This window comes from Sphaeramia orbicularis, chromosome 15 (genome assembly GCF_902148855.1).
Source record: "Sphaeramia orbicularis chromosome 15, fSphaOr1.1, whole genome shotgun sequence".
Classification (NCBI taxonomy): domain Eukaryota; kingdom Metazoa; phylum Chordata; class Actinopteri; order Kurtiformes; family Apogonidae; genus Sphaeramia; species Sphaeramia orbicularis.
In genome coordinates this window covers 50482933-50507624 of record NC_043971.1, presented here as the reverse complement: position 1 = coordinate 50507624, position 24692 = coordinate 50482933, and the positions used below count along the sequence as shown (strand labels likewise).

General features: G+C 38.1%; 1 protein-coding gene across 1 annotated transcript in view; it reads left to right on the top strand.

The window, feature by feature from the left end:
• Positions 1–6442: 6442 nt before the first annotated feature.
• klhdc3 (kelch domain containing 3) overlaps positions 6443–24692 on the top strand; it is a 77590-nt gene continuing 59340 nt past the window's right edge. The window contains exons 1-7 of the mRNA XM_030155707.1: positions 6443–6563; positions 10750–10989; positions 15083–15259; positions 16398–16513; positions 16601–16672; positions 21668–21881; positions 22728–22814. Coding sequence (XP_030011567.1) covers positions 10836–10989; positions 15083–15259; positions 16398–16513; positions 16601–16672; positions 21668–21881; positions 22728–22814 — 820 coding nt within the window. The 5' untranslated portion in view covers positions 6443–6563; positions 10750–10835. The remainder of the gene's footprint in view (positions 6564–10749; positions 10990–15082; positions 15260–16397; positions 16514–16600; positions 16673–21667; positions 21882–22727; positions 22815–24692) is intronic.

Below are 24692 nucleotides of genomic sequence, written 5' to 3'. Positions count from 1 at the left end.
TGACCAAAGTGATGAATGACATCTGTTTAAATACAGACAATGGAGATATGTCAGTGTTAGTTTGACTGGACCTCAGTGCTGCGTTTGATACAGTCGACCACATTATATTATATGACTGGAGAACTGGGTGGGTCTGTCTGGCCCTGTACTAAACTGGTTCAAGACGTACTTAGAGAACAGGAAGTACTTTGTGTCATTAGGAAACTTCATATCTGAGCAGACAACAATTACACGTGGGGTTCCCCAAGGCTCCATCCTGGGACCTCTTCTGTTTAACATCTACATGCTCCCACTGGTACAGGTTATAAAGAACAACAATATTAGCTACCATAGCTATGCAGATGACACACAGATCTATATCAAAATGTCACCTGGAGACCAAGGCCCTGTACAGGCTCTGGGTAAATGCATTTAGGAGATTAATGACTGGATGTGCCACGACTTTCTTCAGCTGAACAAGAAGAAAACTAGGTAATTGTCTTTGGGGCCAAAGAGAAACGACTGCAGGTCACCACAGAGCTTCAGTCTATAGACCTAAAAACCACCAACCACGCCAGAAATCTGGGTGTAGTGATGAACTCAGACCTAAATTTTGAAAAACACATCAAGGCAGTCATAAAATCAGCCTACTATCAACCTAAGAATATCTCAAGGATGGAAGATCTGATGTCTCAGCAGGACCTGGGAAAACTAGTCCATGCATTCATCTTCAGTCGGCTTGATTATTGTAACAGTGTCTTCACAGGTCTACCTAAAAAAATCCATTAGACAACTGCAGCTCATTCAGAACTCTGCTGCTAGAGTCCTCACTAAGACCAGAAAAGTGGACCACATTAGTCCAACTCTGAGGTCCTTCCACTGGCTGCCTGTCCATCAGAGGATAGACTTTAAAGTTGTGTTGCTGGTCTATAAAGCTCTGAATGTCACAACGGGGGAAAAGAAAGGACTCAAATGCTCGGTACTGAAGGGAAAAAATAACAAGTTTATTTAACAAAATATAAAAAAAAAGAAAACCAGACAATGAAAAACCTAACACAAAAAACTAAAGCAAAAACAGAGTCCAAAAAAAACATACAAAACCTGGGGTCAGAGTCCGTAGATAAATGTGGAAAAATGTCCGGGTTATGGAGAGGATAAGGAGAAAAATGGACCAGCGCTGCATGGCTGCAAACCTAAGCCTTAAATAGGCTTGAAGGTGATTGGCTGCAGCCACACAGCGCCAGCAGGTGAGTCCGATGATGAGGAGAGGGAGGAGCTGAGGGCCACACAGGTACAGATCATGACAGGACCCCCCCCTCAAGGGACGGCATCCTGACGTCCCCAGAGATGCGAAAAGCCCCCACGGAGCCCAAGGCATCCTGGAGTGAAGAGGGGATCTGGCAAAGGAGGCATGAAAAACCTCCCGACGGACCGGTGTGGAAAGTCTCCCGCTGGTATGGCATAAAGGCCACAGGGCAGACGGCTGAAGAACCTCCGGGCAGACAGGCCGACGAGAATCAGGGCAGACAGGCTGAAGCACCTCCCGGTGGAACGGCATGAAGAGCTTCCGGGTAGACTGGCTGAAGAACCTCAGGGCGGACCGACTGAAGCACCCCCCGGTGGAATGGCGTGAAAAGCCTCCGGGAAGACGGCCGAAGCACCTCAGGGCAGACCTCTGGACCAGGACATGGAAAACCTCCAGACCAGGATGATGTAGCCCCTCCGGACCAGATCATGGAGAAACCTCCAACCAGGAGGTGAGAACCCCTCCAAAACAGGACAGAAAAATCCCCTGGTTCGTGGACCTCCAGGGCTGTGGCAGACAGGACTCCAGCTGGGCTTAGGACATTGACTGGAACTGAATATGGCTGGACTAGTGACTCTAACTGAGACAAGACAGACCGAACACTGACTGGACTACAGACATCGACTGGAATTGGACTATGGCTGGACCCATGACTCTGGCTGACTGAGACTGAGCTGACAGGACTACGGACTCTGAGACTGGACTGACAGGGCTATGGACTCTGAGACCGGACTGACAGGACTATGGACTCTGAGACCGGACTGACAGGGGAACGGACTCTGAGACTGGACTGACAGGGGAACGGACTCTGAGACTGGACTGACAGGGCTATGGACTCTGAGACTGGACTGACAGGGCTATGGACTCTGAGACTGGACTGACAGGGGAACGGACTCTGAGACTGGACTGACAGGGCTATGGACTCTGAGACCGGACTGACAGGGCTATGGACTCTGAGACCGGACTGACAGGGCTATGGACTCTGAGACCGGACTGACAGGGCTATGGACTCTGAGACCGGACTGACAGGGCTATGGACTCTGAGACCGGACTGACAGGGCTATGGACTCTGAGACCGGACTGACAGGGCTATGGACTCTGAGACCGGACTGACAGGGGAACGGACTCTGAGACTGGACTGACAGGGGAACGGACTCTGAGACTGGACTGACAGGGGAACGGACTCAGGACTGACAGGAGAACGAAGAGGGAGACCGAGACGGGGAGACACAAAGAGCGAGGCCGAGACGGGGAAACAGGAACGCTGCGTGGACGGACGGAACCGGACTTCAGGAACGCTGCCGGACGGAACCGGACTTCAGGAACAGACAGGAACAGGCTTTAAAAAACGCTGCGCGAACAGACAAACAGATTGCAGGAACGCTGCACGGACAAACTGAATCAGGCTTCAAAAAACGCTGCGCGGCCGGAACCGGACTTCAAGGAGGGGAAACTACCAGACGGCGTACTAGCCTCCAGGTAGTACTAAGGAAAAGGGAACTGGGCCAAGCAGAGAGACACGGACAGACAGACACAAAAACACGGACCGGCAGAGGGACAATCTACAGAACTGAACTGATGAAACTGCAGACAGAAAATAAAGAGACTAAAGACAGACTGAAAAAAAAAAAAAAAAAACACGGGGAACATATAACGCACATGGACTGCAGTAACACCCATACACTGACAAAAAAAAAGAAAACCAGACAACGAAAAACCTAACACAAAAAACTAAAGCAAAAACAGAGTCCAAAAAAAACATACAAAACCTGGGGTCAGAGTCCGTGGATAAATGTGGAAAAATGTCCGGGTTATGGAGAGGATAAGGAGAAAAATGGACCAGCGCTGCATGGCTGCAAACCTAAGCCTTAAATAGGCTTGAAGGTGATTGGCTGCAGCCACACAGCGCCAGCAGGTGAGTCCGATGATGAGGAGAGGGAGGAGCTGAGGGCCACACAGATACAGATCATGACACTGAATGGTTTAGGACCAAAATACATAAGTGACCTCCTGACCCAGTATGAACCCACCAGACCCCTTCAGGTCACCTGGATCTGGTCTGTTGTCAGTTCCCAGAGTCAGAACCAGACACGGAGAAGCTGCGTTCAGCTTCTATGCTCCACATGTCTGGAACAAACTCCCAGAAAACCTCAGATCAGCTGAAACACTCAGTTTATTTAATTTCAGGTTAAAGACCCACCTGTTCTCAGCTGCATTTGAATAGAGTTTGGATTCATCTGTTCAGATCCTTTTAAGCTAAAAGTTTTTATCTGTTTTTCTGCTTGTCTGTTTTATCTGTTTATGTGTTTTATCTATTTATCTGATTTTTGTTTGTTTTTTTGTTTTTCTCATGCCTTCTGCTGTAATGCTTTTAATGTTTTATGTAAAGCACTTTGAATTGTCTTGTGCATGAAATGTGCCATATAAATAAACCTGCCTTGCCTTGCCTATTATCCTCTGTATTTTTCGTGTTTTTCTGTGAAAATCATGTATTTTCTTATATTTAATTTGCTGATAATATAGATGTTCATAAAAAGCTCAGTTTAAAGTTAAGGTTTATTATATCAAAAATAGAGAAGACTGATGAAAAAGTGACTTTTTCAGCAAAAATATCAATACCTGAATGTAAATACAAATGTGTCCATCCACTGTCATTGATCCAACTCCATGGGTTTTACTGGTGAATCAATGTTGGAGAAGATGACAGTGTTTCCATGGTAACTAGGGAGCCTCTGAATGTCCAAATATGGTCATATCTGATGACCATGAAAAGATGAAGAACTGTATTTTACACCAATTATTGACATAGATTGATAGGATTAGTGGATCAACAGATATTAAAGAGTTTAGATCAGTAGATGATTTAGGTTAAAGTTGTTTTTCTGGTTTGTGTCGGTTGTCTTTCAGCTGATTTTTATTGCGTTTTGTTCATTTTATTTATTTATTATGTAAAAACCCAGTGTCTCCATCCACTGTCATTGATCCAACTCCATGGGTTTTATTGGTGAATCAATGTTGCAGAAGATGATGATGTTTCCATGGTAACTACTGAGCCTCTGAATGTCCAAATGGGTCATATCTGTCTTATCTGTCTTCAGATCAGTGCACCTAATGTGTGCTAGTGCTAATGCTAATGCTAATAATAGGTACTGTATGTGTTTTATGAAGTGGAAAACACAGAGCCCAAATATTCAGAAAGAGATCATGGAGCTTTTCTAAACTGTGTTTCAGGGTTTTTCAAACCTTTATTTGGTCATCAGTGCCCTCTGGTGGTCAAGTACCAACACTGCACTATGACCTCCAAATACAGTCAATTTGGGCAGGTGTTCAGAAGATCCTGTTGGACTTCTAGATCCAGAATGATAAAAGGTGATGTCCAGTCAGTCTGACATAGTGGTGGTGGATAAACATCAGATAGATGGAACAATCCCCAGTGATAACAACATCAGGAAGAATACGAGAAGCTCCAGAAATACCAAGGGCTGACAGAGGAGATGGAGCAGGAGTGTCAAACACACAGCCCACCTAAGGTTCAGATCCCGCCTGTGGGATGAATTTGGGAAATGTGCAAAAATGACACTGAAAATATTAACAGTCAAGGATGTCAAACTTATTTTAGACCAGGTTCCACATACAGTAAAAAGTAAAATAATAAAGTAAAATAATAAAATAACCTGTAAATAATGACAACTGCAAATATTCTTCTGGTTTAATGTGAAAAAAATGACATTAAATTATAAAAATATTTGCATTTACAAATTATCTTCACAATATCATGTGAATTACCTGAACAAATATGAACAACCTGAAATATCTAAAGAAGACTAAGTGCATTTTTCATTGAGTCATTGAGAAGTTTGACAAATTAAAAACACACAATTAAAACATAATCAATAAAACATAAACAATAATCAATTAAAATAAAGTCAAAGAGAAGAGTGCAGATAGAACCCTTTCAGTTGTTCTATGCCCAGTTGGACAGAACCGTTTTCAGCCCGGACTTAAACTTTGTCAGAGTTGAGGCCTGGAAAATTGTTCCAGAGTTCCACTACAGACAGTCATTAGTCATGTTGAATACAATAACCTATGGCCATGACGGTTGATGGGAAGTGCAGTACCATACTGCATGATGGAAAATGAAGTTAAAAACAGGAACGACACATTTACTAACTTCAGTCCCAAGATATTTGTATTAATATATTAATTGTCCTTTAACTTTACGGTGGTGTAGTGGATAGCACTGGTGCCTCACAGACAAAAGGTCCTGGGTTCCATTCCAACACCAGTCCATGGGGGTGGGGCCTTTCTGTGTGGAGTTTACGTGTTCTCCCCGTGTCTGCGTGGGTTCTCTATGGGTACTCTGGCTCCTCCCACCTTCCAAACACATGCACTGATAGGTTAATGGGTTAATCTAAATCACCCACAGGTGTGAGAGTGATTGTTTGTCTTTCTATGTGATGACCTGGTCACATGTCCAGGGTGAGTCCCGCCTTCACCCATAAGGAGCTGGGATAGGCTCCGCCCTCATGACCCTAGTGAGGATAAAGTGGATTCAGAAAATGAATGAATGAATTTAACTTTTAAAGAATGATTTAACAAAAAATTTTTGTCAGTACTTATAAAATACAGACTCACATCTTTTCCCAAAAGTCAGCTGTGACCACATTTAGAACAACGCACTAGTTATTCTTGTTTTTCTTCAGAAATTTCAGGTTGTTCATGTTATTCACATTTTTTAAAGGATAGTTGATGTAATTGTACTTTTTTCACTCTAAAACAAAGGAAAGATTTTAGTTGACATTATTTATAGGTTATTTATGTTTATTATTATTTTTGAGATCATATGGGGCTGAATGTGGAACTGGACCTAAAATAACTTGGACACCCCTGGTCTAGTCCTCGGTCCACTTGTCTTTTGGACACCCCTGGTCTAGTCCTCGGTCCACTTGTCTTTTGGACATCCCTGGTCTAGTCCTCAGTCCACTTGTCTTCTGGACACCCCTGGTCTAGTCCTTAGTCCACTTGTCCTCTGGACACCCCTGGTCTAGTCCGTATTCCACCTGTCTTCTGGACACCCCTGGTCCAGTCCTCAGTCCACCTGTCTTCTGGTCTGGGCCCTGTGCATGGCCCTGTCTCCTGGGTCAGTACTCGGAGCCGCCACTGGGGGCGCTGAAGGCCGCTCTAACTCCATACACGTCACGAGGGAGTGGAGCCGGACTCCCAGTGGAAACACTACCTTCTAAACACTACTGAACCGCATCCACGACTCCAGACCCAGGTATTTCACAGCATTTCCCTCCGGTGACACCGTGTGTGTTTGTTGTGACCTGAAACAGCCGCTGCCGTATCCAGTTTGATTTCGTTCACGTTAGCTTCCACTTAAATTAGGCAGCTCATCATGATTAGCATTAGCTTAGCATCAGCAGCTCCTCATCCCGGACACTTCACACTAAAACCACCGCGTCTGAGCAACCTGCCACCACCAAACCCCGGCTGTTGGGAGTGGTTTTATGTGTTTTTTTTGGTGGGTGGGGGTCTGTCTCCCCCCCGGGTGTAGCCACATTACCCCGGTGTGTAGCAAGCTAACACATGCTAACCTAGCTAGTGCATGTATGAGGCGTTAACTAGACTGTTGTAACTCAATGTCAGCAGGTTTAGATTAGCACAAACACTTTCATTAACGCTCAGCCACTTTATTTTGTGCTATTTTATGCGACGTATGTACATTTTCTATATCTATTAAAAGTTGTCAAGTGCAGCATCTGATATCAACTGTCTCCTGTTTAGCCAAAACAGGCTGTTCTGGATTCAGAAACGACAAGGAGCAGAAGAAAACAGGATTAGCAGAAGAAAACTAACCACAGGATGGTGTTTTAAGTTTATTCAATATGGACGATTGACATTTTGCTAACTTAAACCCATCTACAGTCAATCAGTGTGGTCAGAAAACAGTTGTAACTAGTCCAGACTCCCATTTGCCTGTTTGCCAAATCTGCTTGAGCTGCTCCTCAGGGATGTGTGTGTTCTGGAAATAGAAAGATCTGTGTTAAATGCTCTGCTGATGAGTTATTTTTAAGAGCAAACAAAGGTTGGAGGTCAGTGAGAAAGTGAGTCATTGAGACGGAATAAACACAACACAGGGTTTAGTAAGAGACTCAGTGGGTTTGGACAAGTTTCAGGCTTTAAAAAGACACATGGACAACAGGTGTATCCGGTTGAATCAGGTTCCTCAAACTAATGAGTTAATGCATGGTGAATGTGTCGGCTGTTTTCTGGATTGGACTGTTTGATTTATAAAATGATTGAAAAATGACTTGTGTAAGTTATTTAACTTTCAGATTTAAGTCACAGGTGAGGATAGGGTCGAGTAAATATTCACAATTAAAATGCCTCCTCAGATCAACTGCATATTTTCTCCTCCTGACACCAAAAATAATCTCTGGGCTTCAAAACATTAAATCTAAATGAAGAAAAAATGAGCTAAACTTTTCCATAAACTGAAAAAAAAAAAACACTCAGTAGGATGGAAAATTAAATGAATAACAAACAGAATGAGCAAAAACTAACAGTTATTGTCTAATATGAACCTTTTGGTAGATCAGTTACATTTGATTCTACTCACTCCAAAACTAGGGCTGTAAGAAAATATCGGTTCTGCAATATATCGTGATATTTCATTTCACAATACTGTATTGATATTAAAATGTACTGTATCAATATTTTTGGGTATTTACTCAAATCCAGATGTTGTGAAGGTTCATTTTAGTTTTTTGTTTTCTTTATTGATCATATTTATTATTATTTAAAACTCTTTTATTAAATAATGTTAGTTACTTTGTTGGGATTGAACTAAAATAATGTTCTGATGTTAGTTCTGAACTAACAGAACATGAACATTTGAACAGGATCTTAAACTGTAATGTCTGTAAAATATAATTTCAGTTTGAACACAGGAACATTTTGTGATATAACATTAGATCCTGTTGGGATCAAATAAAAATGTGTTTAGTATTTGTGCACTTTTCTGGTGTAATTCAATTCTTCAAGGAAATAATCATTTAAAAAAAGAAACAAACAAAAAAAAACCTACCTTTTTAACAGTATCATGATATATCGTGATCCTAGTATTGTGATTTGTAGTGTATCACCAGATTCTTGTCAGTACACACCCCTATCCAAAACTGCTAGAAAATGGTTCATTTTTCAGATGAAAGTTGACAGATTACTGAGCTGGACTAAGATTCTGATGTTTATGATTCTTTTTTACTCGTCTGAGCTGAAATCAGAGGATTTTGACTTATTTTTACCTTATATTTGTAAGATAACAATGTGTGAGGATTGAAGAACTGCGGGACTGATGATTCTTTCATTGGAGGGTTTAGTTTTCATCAGACAATGTAGATTTACATGACCATCAAATCATGCTAAACCAACTGTTGAGATAAACACATGCATTTTCATCCACAGCAGTAGAAGTGTCGAAGTGGACTGAAGCAGTTAAGGACATAACTGCATAAAAGAGATGGATTTATTAGAAAATATGTAGGAATTTCCTTCACATAGTGCGGCTTAGATGCAGGCACCACTTTATCCAAATGAATATGAACCCAAAAGGAACGGAACTAAAGGACTGGTGGTTGTTTCACAGTGACCTTCTGTCCCATGTGTTGTTTTGCGGTTTGTTTGTTTGTTGGGTTTTTTTGGATGTCGCTTATTTTTGTTTGCTTAAAATTTTCAGATGTTTTAACACTGATGCAGTAACATTAGCACAGATCTACAAATAAAAAGCCTTCAGAATAAAAGTAGTGAAACTTTATACAGTCTGAGTTCCTGGTAAATATAAATTCAATCCAAATGCTGGTTTTCTGTAGTTTCACAGATACAGTCTATGGTCTAAATGTAAATAATGTGAATTAATGATAGAATGGGTTTTAGTCCGAAGGAATGTTTCTGTCAGAGCAAATGTACAAATCCACCGGATAAACAGAGAGAAACAAGTACATATGAGGAATAACACTATATCAAATACAGTGAAAACATCAGATAAACTTTGGTCATTTGGTTTCAATTTATCTTATTTACGTATGTAATATTTAGCACATTTAATCAGTGGCAGATCTAATGTCTTAATAGTTTTATAGACTTTTATTGGTAAGTAAATCACAAAAATAAAACAAACAAAACTGAATAAACTAATTCATGAAATGAAGAGATTAATCAAGAAAATTAATAATTAACAATGAGGAAACAATCATAAAAATGAGCAAAAATGAAGAAAATAATCAAAATGAACAAAAAAACCCCATTATATATGTTGAATAAGACTTTATCATATACATAGACAACGGATAAACAGCACTTTGGTCATTTGGTTTCAATTCATCTTATTAAAGTTTGTAATATTTAGCACATTTAATCTGTGGCAGATCTAGTGTTTTAGTAGTTTTATAGACTTTTGTTGAGTAAATCACAAAAATAAACAAAATGAACAAAACTGAACGAACTAATTTATGAAATGAAGCGAATAATGAAGAAAATTAATAACAATTAAAAATGAGGAAATAATCCAATCCAACTTTATATGTAAAGCACTTTAAAACAACCACAGTGCCCAAGTGCTGTACAGAAAAATAAATAACAACCAAAATAACGGAGATATAGAACAACTGTAAAAAATAAATTTAAAAAAAGTAAATAAATAAAAATACAGAAGAATAGATAAAACCTAAATAAAGGAATAAAATACTGAAGAATAGATTAAAAACCTAAAAAATCTGCACAATTAAAAACAACAACAAATAAGAACAATACACCAATACCAAATTGAATAAAAATAATATATTCAAACATTTCACATGGTAATCATAAAAATTTGCAAAAATGAAGAAAATGATCAACAAAGTGAGCAAAAACAAAATATTGGAAACTAATCATCAAAATGAACAAAAAAATCTTTGTTATATATGTGGAATAAGACTTTTTCATATACATATAAAACAGACAAACAGCACTTTGGTCATTTGTTTTACATTCATCTAATTAAAATCATTAAGATTTAAAAAAAATAGTAGATCAGTGTAATGGGTCAAAAAGACATTATTAGTGTTTGTTAATTTGAAACCTAACATTGTGTTGCTGCACCAGTTGTCCTACTTGTTGTGTAAACCCCCACTAACCCAGACAGACCTGATCCTTATGGAAACGCTAAACGTATAAACGTATATTTCAGGCTTGGGTAATGCAGTCGAAGGCTGCAGGGATCAGAGTAAACAAAAAGGGCCGGTATGTGCAGGTCTAATCACCTCTTAAAATACTCTGACTGTAGATAATGCAGGGACTCTGAGCCCATCAGCAACACCACAGGCCCACCCCCCCAACCCGACAGGATAAAAACACCCCCCTCTACAGTCCTCCCAGACGGCGCGTCCTCCTCGCTGTTGTCACCCCTGTTGTTGTGGTTGCAGGTCATGCTGGCGTTGGCTCGGCGGGGTTCACGCGGCGGACAGTGATGGTCTAAGGACTGGGGGGGGTCACGGGTGCTTGGCGTGGAATGTTGCGCTGGTCGGTGCACCTGGAAGGAGGGCCGCGGAGAGTCAACCATGCTGCTGTGGCTGTGGGACACAAGGTGTACTCCTTTGGAGGATACTGCTCAGGGGAGGACTACGAAACGCTGCGGCAGATCGACGTGCACGTCTTCAACACAGGTACGACACACCGTCCGAGTACGAGTCATCAACACATAACAATTAGGGGTGTAAGAAAATATCGGTTCTGCAATATATTGTGATATTTCATTTCACAAAACTATATCGATATTGAAAAGTACTGTATTGATATTTTTAGGTATTTATTCAAATGCAGATATTGTGGAGGTTCATTTTTGTTTTTTTGTTTTTCCTTATTGTTTATATTTTGTCTATTATTCTTTAACACTCTTTTATTAAATAATGTTTGTTCCTTTATTGGGATTGAACTAAAATAATGCTCTGATGTTAGTTCTGAACTAATAGAATATGAACATTTGAACAGGATCTTAAACTGTAATGTCTGTAAAACATCATTTCAGTTTGAACACAGGAACATTTTGTGATATAACATTAGATCCTGTTGGGATCAAATAAAAGGTTTAGTATTTGTGCAGATTTCTGGTGTAATTCAATTCTTCAAGGAAATAATCATTTAAAAAAAGAAACAAACAAAAAAACTACCTTTTCGTGATCCTAGTATTGTGATTTGTATTGTATCGCCAGACTCTTGCCAATACACAGCCCTAGTAACGATGCATCCGAGTCCATGAGAATATCATCAAAAAGTTGTTTTTTTCAGTCACTCTGTTCAAAAAGTGAAACACATCTTTACATAGATTCATCACACAGACTGATATATCTGAAGTGTTTATTATCCTCCCCCCGCCGATATAGATCTATATAATAGATCTGTATAATGGAGATATACCAGGAAGTCCATCCGTCTTTCTGTCCATCCCAGATCTGTGTCCATCCCATTTCTCAGACCCTGTTCACCTGATACAGGTGCACTGAACAGTTTGATGAATGAATGTCAGTTTGGGGATTTTTTTTTACAGATTAAAAAAAAAAACACTTTAAAAATGGAAATTGTGCAACAATTCATTTTCAATTGATTTGTCACATATGATAGTGTTTGTATTGCCAAATGTCTTCAAAACTCCAAATAAACAAAGGTTGGACAAAAAAAAAACCCCAAAAAAACAAAACAATTTGACTGAGACAATTTGTTCCGATTCCTCTGACATTATTCACCCAGTTCTTTTCAAATTTCACACACATGGTCTTTTCATGGGCCTTTCTCTCAGTTTTTGCATTTGTTAAATTTTTTTTAAAGTTTTTGAAAAGACTCAAACTTAAGGCTCCACAGTTATCCCCTGGGTAGGCGGGGCATCAGTGAGCAGGAGGGGTTAAGCTCCGCCTACTTCTACACCTGGTTCTTTTGATTTTGATGATTATAATTTACAGTCAATGAAAACCCAAAATTCAGCATCTCCGAAAATTAGAATATTATTGAAGACCAATAAATAAAACTGCAACTAATACTGTAAAGTTTTTATTCATTTTTGTTCATTTTATTTATTATTATCTGAACATAAACCCAGTGTGTCCATCCACTGTCATTGATCCAACTCCATGGGTTTTACTGGTGAATTAATGTTGGAGAAGATGACTGTGTTTCCATGGTAACTACAGAGCCTCTGAATGTCCAAATATGGTCGTATCTGATGACCATGAAAAGATGAACTGTATTTTACACCAATTATTGTCATGGATTGATAGGATTTGTGGATCAGCAGGTAATAAACAGTTTAGATCAGTAGATGGTTTAGGTTTTTTCTAGTTTAACCCTTTCCTCTGTGGCTTCACAGATGTTTCTCTCAGTCGTTTTTTTCCGTTTTTCCCTCATAAACAGGTGTTCTTTTATCAAACCAGTTGTGTTTCATTCTAAGATCCTGTCGTGTATCTTTTCGTGTGTGTTTTGGTCGACCACCTGCATTCATGTTTTACAACTTCCTGCGGTAGATTCAGTCACTGATCCGTGATCAGATCTGCGTCTCCAGATGTTGATGAAGACACTTCGACTCATTGAAATGAAACGAACCCACTTTGGCCGTTGTTCCACAGGTTTACGCCGTTGCTGCTTTTGGTCCCGTTCTCTCTGATGTAGATTTTACACCATCGACATCCACCGAGTTTGACCTGTTCTTAGTTTTTTCCATTTCTACTCGTGTTCTTTTTGTCCTTCTGTTTCAGCCCCTCAATGAGATCAATGAACTGTGAAATAGTAAATAAGCAGCTTTTATTTACAGCCCATGTTTTACTCTAGTTTCTGTCTCCTTGTATTTATTCAGGACTTCAGTATCTGAGTAAGAGTTGAGTCCCTTTAAGCAGCATAAATGGGTCTCTATTCACTTTCTGCAGTGTTTTAAGGCCTGGTCAGTTTATCAGAGGGGTTGGTCAAGGGAAGGAGAACATCTAGATCCAAAAATACATTTAAAATCACCTTTTGAAGACTTATATATTTTGAAAGCACATGACTTCTAGTGTCCAGCACAAGTTTCATTTTTTAGAAATGTGTTTCAAAAATACTTAGATGTCATTATATTCAGAATAAATGTCTGTTTTCATTCTTTGTCGGTCAGTTCAATTCAGAGCCTAACTGTGATCCTCTTCTTTTGGACCTGTATTATACTGAGGATCAGTTGGAAGGTCCATTTAACCCTTAGGGGTCCACAGCCCCGTGACTGAATCACATGACATTTTCAACACGTCATAGCGTCGGAAGTCAGTCACATAGAGCAATGGGGACAATTGCATTTGAAAGTGTGGACATGAAACACTCTCCCACTTTTTATTTCATGTTGATAGAACAAATACAACTGGAGATATGAGGGTTTGAAACCGGAGTAAACAAACGTGAATAAAAGTATGTAAATGAGGTGGGGGGGGGCGTTAGATTTCTGACCGTATTTACGTCATTTTTTGTCCTTTTTCAAAACGGAAAAAACTGTCTGAATCTGTGGATTCTAATCCACAGATTCCATTAGCATTACAGGTAATGCAGGGGTGAGAATGACCCCCACTTGAACCGAATGAGGAAACAGGGAGGACTGGGGGGTGAGAAAACGGAGAAAACACCTATGTAAAGATCTGCTTTTATGTCAAATATTTGAGTATAGTTTTAACTTATTATAATTTTATTTTATATACCTAATATTTGGAACCAATATTCCCTTTTAAAGTCTTTGAAAAGGTTCATTAAGCATCTGTGTGTTATTTATGCAATAAATTATATACATTTTTCAAATTGGATTTTGTATTTTTTGTGTGTTTTTTGTCCTTTTGTGTTTTTATAGTAGGTTTAAGTGAAAAAATAATAGACAGATGAGATAGATGAAGTTGTGCTGAAAAAAGATACCAAACATGGGTATAATAGACATTTCTTTATATAGTATATAAAGGCAAAATCAAAAGGACTGAAAAACGGCCAAAATAGGCTCAGACCACTAAGGGTTATAAACCTTTGGCTACTCAATTTACAGTGGTTACAAATATCTAATATACTGAGGTAATATATGTTAAAATGTAATAAATTAGTTTAGTAAGGTGTATGACTTTGTAGATATTATATATGCAATGTATATATTAATAAATCTGTTCATCAAATCTGTTCATTTTCTGTCCATCTGTTACTGAGGTTTTTTTTTTTCAGTCACATCTAAAAGGGCTCATTATTCACTGCAAAATGAGGTATCATTGATCTTTCCACTATAAATAGTTGTAAAAGGTTAAACACAAATGGAGTAAGACCGTCAGTCTGGTACCACTGGTCCAGACCCAGACTAATGGGATTATTTATTCAGGGTTTTTTCTGGAAATCCTTAAAAAATGTCCAATCTCATAATCTACATTAATCCCTCCTCTTCTTGCTTTAAAAGAATTCAGTTTTCTGTCGTGAAATTCATGTTTCTGCAGTTATTTCCCATCAGTGGTGCTTTTTAATTCACAATTATCTTTAATTTTAACATCTAATGCCCATTGATGATTGAATGATTGAAATCTTTATTTTGAACATGTAGATAGTGAAATCAAAACAAAAATCAACCAACAAAATGTAAGTACAGTTACATGAAGGATTTACTTTACCTTACCTTACCTTACCTTATCTTATCTTATCTTATCTTATACCTTACCTTAAATTACCTTATCTTATACCTTACACCTTACCTTACCCTATCTTATACCTTACCTTATTTTCTGTGTTCAGTGTCTCTGCGCTGGATGAAGCTTCCTCCGGTGCGGACAGCAGGGCTTGAGCGTGTCCGTGAAGTGCCATATATGCGTTATGGCCACACAGCTGTGCTGCTGGATGACATTATCTACCTCTGGGGGGGCCGTAACGACACGGAGGGGGCCTGCAATGTGCTTTACGCCTTCGACGTCAGTAAGTAGAGCCGGACTGCGAGGCTTTGAGATGCACCTGTTCCATGTTATGGTTGTTTGTGAAAGCTGTGACAGTAGATCTGGTTTCCTCATGTTCTATGTACAGTGACCTTCTATTTGTGTGACTCAGACATTCAAAATATGTCCAAAAGTATGTGGACACGTTGAATCCAGGTGTGTCTTTTCTAACAGGGGTCTGGGATACAAAACAATAAGGACTAATGTCAGAATAGAGTTTTATATTATGGGATAAATATCAGTGCATTGATTAGTTTGGGTTCAGTTATTATCTTTGTTTCCAAAATGACCCACAGATGGTTTGGACTGAATTAATATCAACATTTTTTTTTTTTTTTTAAATCCATGACTCTGATTTTAAATGTTCTTCCTCTAAATGTCTCTAATATTTTTCCTGCTCTGACTGTAAATAATAATTTTCTTCCACATCTAACCATGTACTGTCATCACATCTGACTGAGGAAGAAAAGTCTACCATTAAACTACAGTGAAATATTGATGTTTCTAAACTATATGGACATAAATATGTGGACACATCATGTAAGATGTCCTGTTCATAAGGATCAGACATAAAAACATCAATACTTCCTTAAAGTTTAATGGTAGATTTTTCTTCCTCAGTGAGATGTGAAGAAAGTAGATGGTTAGAAAAAAAAACAGTAAAATGAACAAAATGAATAAAAATGAACAACACAAGCGTAAAAAATGAACCAAAAAAGCCCCACAATTAACAAAAATGAAGAAAATAGCATTATAATGAGTAAAATACACACAAAAAAGAAATATATACAGTCAGAGCATGAAAAATGTTTTATAAATGTAGAGTTCGAACATTTAAAATCAGAGTAATGGACAAAAAACAAACAGAATCAGTGTTAATATAAATTCAGTCCAAACCATCTGTGAGTCATTTTGGAAACAAAGATAATAATTGAACCCAAACTAACCAATGCACTGATATCTATCCCATAATATAAAACTATATTCTGAAATTAGTCCTTATAGTTGTGGATCCCAGACCCCTGTTAGAACAGAAACACCTGGATCCACTGTGTCCACAGACTGTGGTCCATGTTGTGTTCTTGTGCTGTGGTTTAATGTAAGTCTTGCTGCTGCCGTAGACACCCACAGATGGTTCACACCCAAGATTTGTGGGACGGTTCCGGGTGCGAGGGATGGCCACTCCGCCTGCGTCCTGGGGAAGGCCATGTACATATTTGGAGGATACGAGCAGCTGGTGAGGGACGCTTCAGGACTTCAGTGTTCTGGACTCAGTCTGTGAACCTTGAACAGGATTTGATTTGTGTCATGTGTTGCTTCTCAGGCCGACTGCTTCTCCAACGACATCCACAAACTGGACACCACCTCCATGGTCTGGACGCTCATCAACGCCAGAGTGAGTTCAAACCAACACCAGTCCACTCAGCTCATGTCAGACCTGACTTTTCAAACAACAACAATAGGAAAGAACCCAAGCAGGTTTACAACCAAAAAAAAAACGCCACCCTCCTCCTCACAGCTCATCTCATTCTATCCCAGGGGTGTCGAATGTCGCATTTCCACTACGTAGAACCAGCTCGACTTGGTATTTCTGGAGACCGTTTCCATTACAAGATACTACTGACTTTACAGTACCTGGACGTCATAGCGATGCGGCGCATTACTTCCGTGTTGTCTGTTCAGAGAGTTGCTGAAAACTCGCTCGTTGTGTGTTGTCTCGTCTGAATTTTTACATCGGCCATCAAAGACTGAATCTCCTTGACCAACCATGGTGTAGTTTTGGGCTGTTATCATGTGGATTAATGTACCGCTATATTTACTGTCCACTTCCGCATCTGTTTTTTGTAAAACAGCGGGTCACAGAGACAACTCTCTGACCAATCAGTGGTCTGCAGTGTTTACACGTCACATTTTAGTATCTGGTCCCCAGTCCTGGAACCTCGGCGGAGGTGATACCAAAAAAGTAGTACCGGGTACCAGATTCCAGGTCCTTTTTCGTAATGGAAACGCAAAAAGGCCGAGCTGAGTCGAGTTGAGCCGATACCACACAGTGGAAACAGGGCAAAACATGAGGCCAGTGGGCCAAAACTGGCCCGCCAAAGGATCCAATCCGGCTCGTAGGATGGATTTACAAAGTGCCAAAATTAAACTGAAGGTATTAACAATTAAAGGTGTTGAACTGGTTTTAGTTCAGGTTTCACATTCAGACCAATATGATCTAAAGTCAAATAAACATGTGTCTCTGTCCTGTGGGGCTACCTTTGTCTTTGGTGGATTCTAACAGTTTGTGGTCCATACTCGTATGGTTTCCTTAAATATCTGTGTCCTCACGGAAACGGTCAAACTGGGTTCAACGGTGTCATACATAGTCCACACCTATATGTGGCACTGTAACAAACACAGACATAGCCTATGGCAGGATACACTCAAACCACAGAAGAATGCACTGAGCATGTGCAGGAGGGTTTTCTTCTGGTCACATGGTACTATGGTGTTATCGTTCCATCCAGTGGTGTTTGTCCTATCCATACGCCAACACCAGGGCAGAGCTGCTTAAATGTACCTGAATTCATCTGCAGTCCCTGGACAAATGTTCTGTATAGTTGTCACCATAAAAGGCAACGCAATGTTGAAAACATTAAATTCTTGCTTCCCATGGGCCATTTAAAATATAAAATAGACAAGGTGCTTATATTTTGAAACCATTAATGAAAAGCTGAGATTGTATTTGATTAAGAATGCAGTCTCTTAATTTTAACAGTGTAGTGTGAGTCAATCAGGATGAGTTTTTGTGATAAATACGATCATTTCTACATAAATATAATGAAATATGAAAATAGACCTGAGGCCTTCTGCAGCTGTGACACATGAAGACCTTTACACAACCTTTTTTTGTCACTTAAATTTTTATTACATTTTAAGAATAGTAATTATTCAAAAAAACAAAAGAGAAAATAAAGAACAATGCATAAATATTGTCCATTTTGTCCATTTTTTTTCTCCAGTTGTGTCTCTTCCAGTCTCACTCTGTTAATTTTTCTATTTTGAACCTTTCTTCCATCGTGTTTATTCACTGGTCCTTTGATGGAATGGTTTCCTTCCCCCAGTTACTTGTTATAGTTTTTTTTTTTTTTTGCAGCTGTTAACAGTATTTTAACCAAATATATTCATCCTTTTTAGAAAATTCCTGAAAGTTACACAGTTATAGAACATGAGGACTCAGTGGAATTGACTATCCCAGTACATGATCCAGTCCATGACTGATCATCTTCCAAAACACAATATTTGGACGTTTCCTAAACGTATGTGAATGGTCTGCATGGACTTCACCACATTCAACACCTTTGATGCATCTGTAGCTGTTTACTTTTCTATTTTGGACAAAATAAAAAACCTCTCCAGATTCTTCCAGTCAAATTCCCTCCATGTCTGAGAGCAGTTGTTTGATGAATCCTCCACATGTTCAGCCAATCTATATCACAAATACTAATGTGAAATCCTTTCTCCCATTTCTCCTTGATTTTTTGTGTCATTTTATTGTCATTTCTTAGGTTTTTATAGAAGGATGTGATACTTTACACTATGTGTGGAAATACTTAAAAATCCACATGTAGATAATCCTGAAAGGTTGACGTTAGAGGGTCAGTACAGATATTGACAGGGTTTCATAATGTTGTCATGTGACCTTTGACCCCAGGTTGTACACCGAGGCTGTGATAAATAAAAGCAGACACAAAGCCGTAGAATAAACCCGTCCTCATGCAGACTCAGTCCAACCCCTTTTGCACATGTGTTATTTATTCCTGCTGCTGTTGACAGGATGCTGAAACAAAAGCACCGCTGGTCCCACGCCAACAACAAAAACCCTCACACAGAATTGGGGGGGTGGGGGTGGGCGGGCATTTGTGTTTGGGAGCTGTCATTTGGCTCAGAGTGGTGTTAAATATATTTGAGATGTGGACTCCAGTCACTGGGGTCATGATGACATGTTGGCTGTCCATCATAGAGCACAGATGAACACATTCTGCATGTAAACAAACAAAAGGATTATTCTGCTGCTTTTACACAGTCTCTGACACATGCTGTAGTTTCACTGTAGCTCCTATTACTGGAAAGTTTAGTTTTTGTTTTTGGCCAAAGTGCCGTACACAAATCATGAAACAAGGAAATAAATAAGTAAAAACAGTGACAACACAGGGTGCAAAACGGGCTTAGAACAACAAAATACAACCATCATAAAAACAAAGATAAATTAAAATCTGGTAGAAACAGCATAAAAAATACAAAAAACATCTCACTCATTGATTAAAAGCCAACCAGAAAAAGTGCATTTTAGACAACGATTTAAAGACAAGCAGTGACTGAGCCTGTCGAACATCCAAGGGCAAATGGTTCCAGAGCTTTGGGGCAGAAACAGAAAAGTCACAGTCCCCGCGAAGCTTCTTTGATTCTTTTATTTCTTTTTAAGGAAATAAAAGGACAAATAAATGATACAGAGGATAAATAAAAACAGTATGTACAGTATATTTATGTACATACAACGGCATCTTAGGCCATCTAACATCTGGAACATGAAGCAAAATCAACCAAATAAGCATAAGATGAAATAAATGAGCAAAAATGATAAAGAAAATGAACAATAACAAAAAAATTGCAAAAAAACCCCAAAATGAACCTAAATGAACAAAATAATCAACAAGGTAAACAAATATTCAAGTAAATGAGTAGAAATTTTATTTAAAAATGAACAAAATTAACTTAAAATGAAAAAGCTAATCAACAAATGATTAGGAATAAACAAAAGCAAACAAAAAAAATCTAGAAAATGAATTAAAAAAATGAATAAAATAAGTACAAAATAAACAAATGAAAATGGAAATAATCAAGAAAAAGACAAAAAATTAACAATAATTTACAAAATGAATGAAAGCTAACAAAATTGAAATGAACCAAATATTCAAGAAAATGAAATGTTGGAAATCAACAAAAGTGAACAAATTCTCACCAAATAGAAAAAATAAAAAAATAAATAATTGATGACAAAGTTGAAAATATTGAAATGATCAGGCATTGAATATAGAGTTTGGCTTGTCTTTACCTATTGAACAGTTGTTAAATAATAGATGAATTGTTGCGTTTCTAAACTGTGCTTTTCCCGTCGGTTCATGTTTTCATGAAGCTGTTCTTTTCTTTTTTTCTTTTCATAATGAATCCTCTGTTTCATTCATTCTTTCAACTCAAAACAATGGAAACACGTTCTGGAACCAACAGCCAGTGAAAGGCTGAAGGCTGAAGCCCCATAAACACACCGCGAGCACACGCTGGTTCACATGACCTGGATTATGACGATGATGGTGATGATCGATGATGATGATGTCAAATATCAGCTGTAGTTTCACTGAGAAGAGTCTGACATGAAACCGATGTAGTAGGAGATGGTGTCCACTCGATGGCACTGTTTACATAAAAACGTGGGTGATGGGACACAAAAACAAAGCAAAAAAAAAAAAAATTTGTTGTGTTTCAGATTATGCAACAATGTAATAATTCATAGATGCATGCAATAATTCATAGATCATTTTGTGCATTTTTATTGTTTTTTTGTGTATTTTTGTCTTTTATTTTCTAGTTCTTATTCAGGTTTTTGTTAGTTTTTATGAAATTTGTCATTTTGGTCATGATTTTATCATTTATTTTAGTATATTTTTGCTAATTTTTTAATGAAATTTTATCTTTAATAACCACTAAATCACATAAATGAACACGAGACTGAACATAACAACAACAATAATAATAATAATAATAACAATAATAATAATAATAATAATAATGATAATAAAACTTTTTGTTGTGTTCCGCAAGAATTTATAGATCATTTTGTTAATTTTTGTTTGTATTTTTTGTCTTTTAAGATTTATTTCTTATTAAATGTTTTGTTTATATTAATATTTTCTTTTTTTTGATAATTTTGCTATGTATTGTAGTATATTTTGGTCCTTTATAATAATAATACTAATTTTCAGTGCTGAGTTAAAGCTGTACCAGTTAATCCGTAGTTATATTCTCTTACTAAACAGAGTATTACTGCAGCTTAATTATTAACAGTTTAAGTGAAACATTATCTTCATAATCAATAATCAAGACAGTAAATGTCAAAAATGTTTGATTCCATCTTCTTAAATGTGAATATGTTGTGATTTCATTTCTTCCCTGACATTTGGGACATCATCATTAGGTTTTAGGAGACACTTTTCCATCATTTTCTAGGACAGTTAATCCATTAATTGCTAAAATAATCAGTATCAGTAAGCCTTGTGTTTTCTATTTGCTGTGCTGTTATTGGCTTGTTTTCCGTTCCCTCTAACCTTTGACCTCTGACCATCTGCTTCAGGGAACTCCGGCCCGGTGGAGGGACTTCCACTCGGCCACCATCATTGGCACTAAGATGTTTGTGTTCGGGGGCCGAGCCGACCGCTTTGGGCCTTTCCACTCCAACAATGAGATCTACTGCAACAAGATCAAGGTGTTCGACACCGAGACCAACTGTTGGCTGAGCAGCCCGTCCACACAGCCTTCGCCGGACGGACGCCGCAGCCACTCGGCCTGTGAGATGCAAACACACCATCAACGCCAACCACAGACTCAGACACCTCATATAAAAACTGGAGTTTATAGAAGGAAAAAAAGAACAATATCAACCCACTGCCAAAGACAGTTGATTGTTACAATAAACCAGGAAACTGTTGAATGCAGAGTCAGATTAATAAATACATCTGGAACTGATCAGTAAATAAAGACTTAAAAATAGATGATTCTACGGGTCCTTTTATATTTACAGCTGTTACTGTCTCTTTTATTCACTTCTAGTATTTATCAATCAGCTTCTGTCAGAACCATTTTCTACAGATATTGATCATTTATAAACTATCTGATCAGTGCTGATTAATCTGCAACACAGATGAATACAATACGATACTATATGATACTATACACTGCTACATCATACATTACTATACTATACTTTACTATACTATACATTATTATACAATACTGTACTATACATTATATTACAATAATATACTAAACTATACTGTACATTATTATACAGTAATATACTATACTATACATTATTATACAATTCTATACTGTGCTGTACTATATTATACAATACTATACTGTACATTATTATACAATACTATACTGCACTGTACTATATTATACAATACAATACTATGTTATACTATACTTTTCTTGAATTCTTCCATCAGATGTTTTTTTATTTGTTTCCAGTTGTAAACCCTGATCAGATCCATGGACCACTGCTGTCGTACACTTTTATATCCTTCCATCTGTCTAAGCTTTTCTGTCCATGGTTGTTTTCTTCCATCAGGTCTAGTAAATGATCATTAATTCCACTGATAAACGGTAATATTTTAATGTGTGTGTTTTAGTTTCGTACAACGGGGAGCTGTACATATTTGGAGGATACAACGCCCGAATGGACCGACACTTCAACGACCTCTGGAAATTCAACCCAGGTGATGAGGCGTTCACTTACACTACGACACTTTGGCTCTTTTCTTTCTTCTATTTAGTTGTTTTGTTTATCTCCAGCGGCGACCTTTGACCTCTGTGGGCGTTCACTCCTCCCTCATGGCGTCATTGTGTCATGTGACTCCTGCTTCCATGTCACTCAGATGCAAATGTCTGGTCTTTTATGTTTGACTCATTCAGATTCTGTTCCTGTTGACGTCCTGATTAATCTCAGGATTAAAGATAAAACTGACACAGATCGACGTCGAAAGATTATTATTCATCTGTAGAACGTGTCCTCTATTAATTAGTAAGTAAAATGTCTCAAAATATTGAAAAAATGTTTCCCAAAAAACAGAAAAATTCACATTTAAGAAGCTTCAATCAGAGGATTTTTACATTTAATTCTTCAAAAATGAGGCAAACCAATTATTAAAATAGTTGATTAATATTTTGTAGTTAATAAACTGACGCAGCTTCAGTCTGAACATGAATGTTTTTTGTTTTTTTGGCTCAATGTGGGACAGAGGTGGTTCCATCTTGAACTAAAACTGACTCAAGTGTGTCATAAACAGCAGACTTGAGGAATTCTATTAATTATGTTTGGAATAAACAGTCAAACAACTAAACGATTAATCGTTGATGCTCTACTCAGGACTAAGTGATTGTGAACCTAAAATTATTCCACAGATTCCATCCGTGTTTTGGTCAGAAATCGATGATTGTGTGGATGAAGTGTCTGCAAATCTATATTAATATAGATCTATATCATCATACTGTCAAACAGAACTGAATCACATAGAATTAAGGTTTTCTTTGGAGGTCTTCTAGGTCTGGACTGATGATGTGTAGTTTCCTCTTGGTTTTCAGATCATTCAGGGACAGTTTGTGGAGTTTATTGTACACTTTAGTAACTAAGTAAAGTTTATTAATAAGTGCTTTTCACAGATAAAAATCACCAAGTGCTGTACATAAAATGGGTGCAATAAAACAACGTAAGAATAATTTCAGAAAATAAATAAAAAGGATAAATCCGTCAACCAAAAGCTTTCCTTCAATAAAATAACTTAATCTAATACTATCATTAAATTTCTGTCAAAAGTTGCTGAAGTTTTTGGTGAAAGGCGGTTCTGGTAAATTCCATCTCAAACACGGCTCATAATTAGACTCATTTTTCTGTTTTTCTCCTCCTCTCATTTATTAATTTCAGTATAAAGTATTTTTTTATTCAGTTTTCCCTTGAGTATTTGTACTTTGTTTTCTCATACTGTGTTTTTTCAGTTTGTTCATGTGTTCTCCTTCTTTGTTCTAAGGTTTCTGTGATGAGAACATGAGGGGAAGCATTTATGACTACATTCAGTCTTTGTTACAATATCCTCAATGAAAAGCCTCAGAAATATCCATCATTTTGTATCAATGAGGAACATTTTTAGTGTCAAACATGTTAAAGCCGCTTGATTTGGTGGCGACACGGTGGTGCAGTGGTTAGCACTCGTGCCTCACAGCAAGAAGGTCCTGGGTTCAATTCCAACACCAGTCAATGGGGGGTGGGACCTTTCTGTGTGGAGTTTGCATGTTCTCCCCGTGTCTGCGTGGGTTCTCTCCGGGTACTCCGGCTTCCTCCCACCATCCAAACACATGCACTAATTGGTTAATCTAAATTGCCCATAGGTGTGAATGTGAGAGTGATTGTTTGTCTCTACAGGGTGAGTCAGAAAAAACGCTCTTTTCATGTAAAGAAATTGTACCACTGAAATGGAAATGCTTATTTTTCTTTTGATTATACAGTCATATTGATGTGGTTATTGAGCATGTCTGGTGATTGAATCATTGATTTATGGCATAGCATAACAGAGGGAATGTCCATTGTTTATTGTGCACCG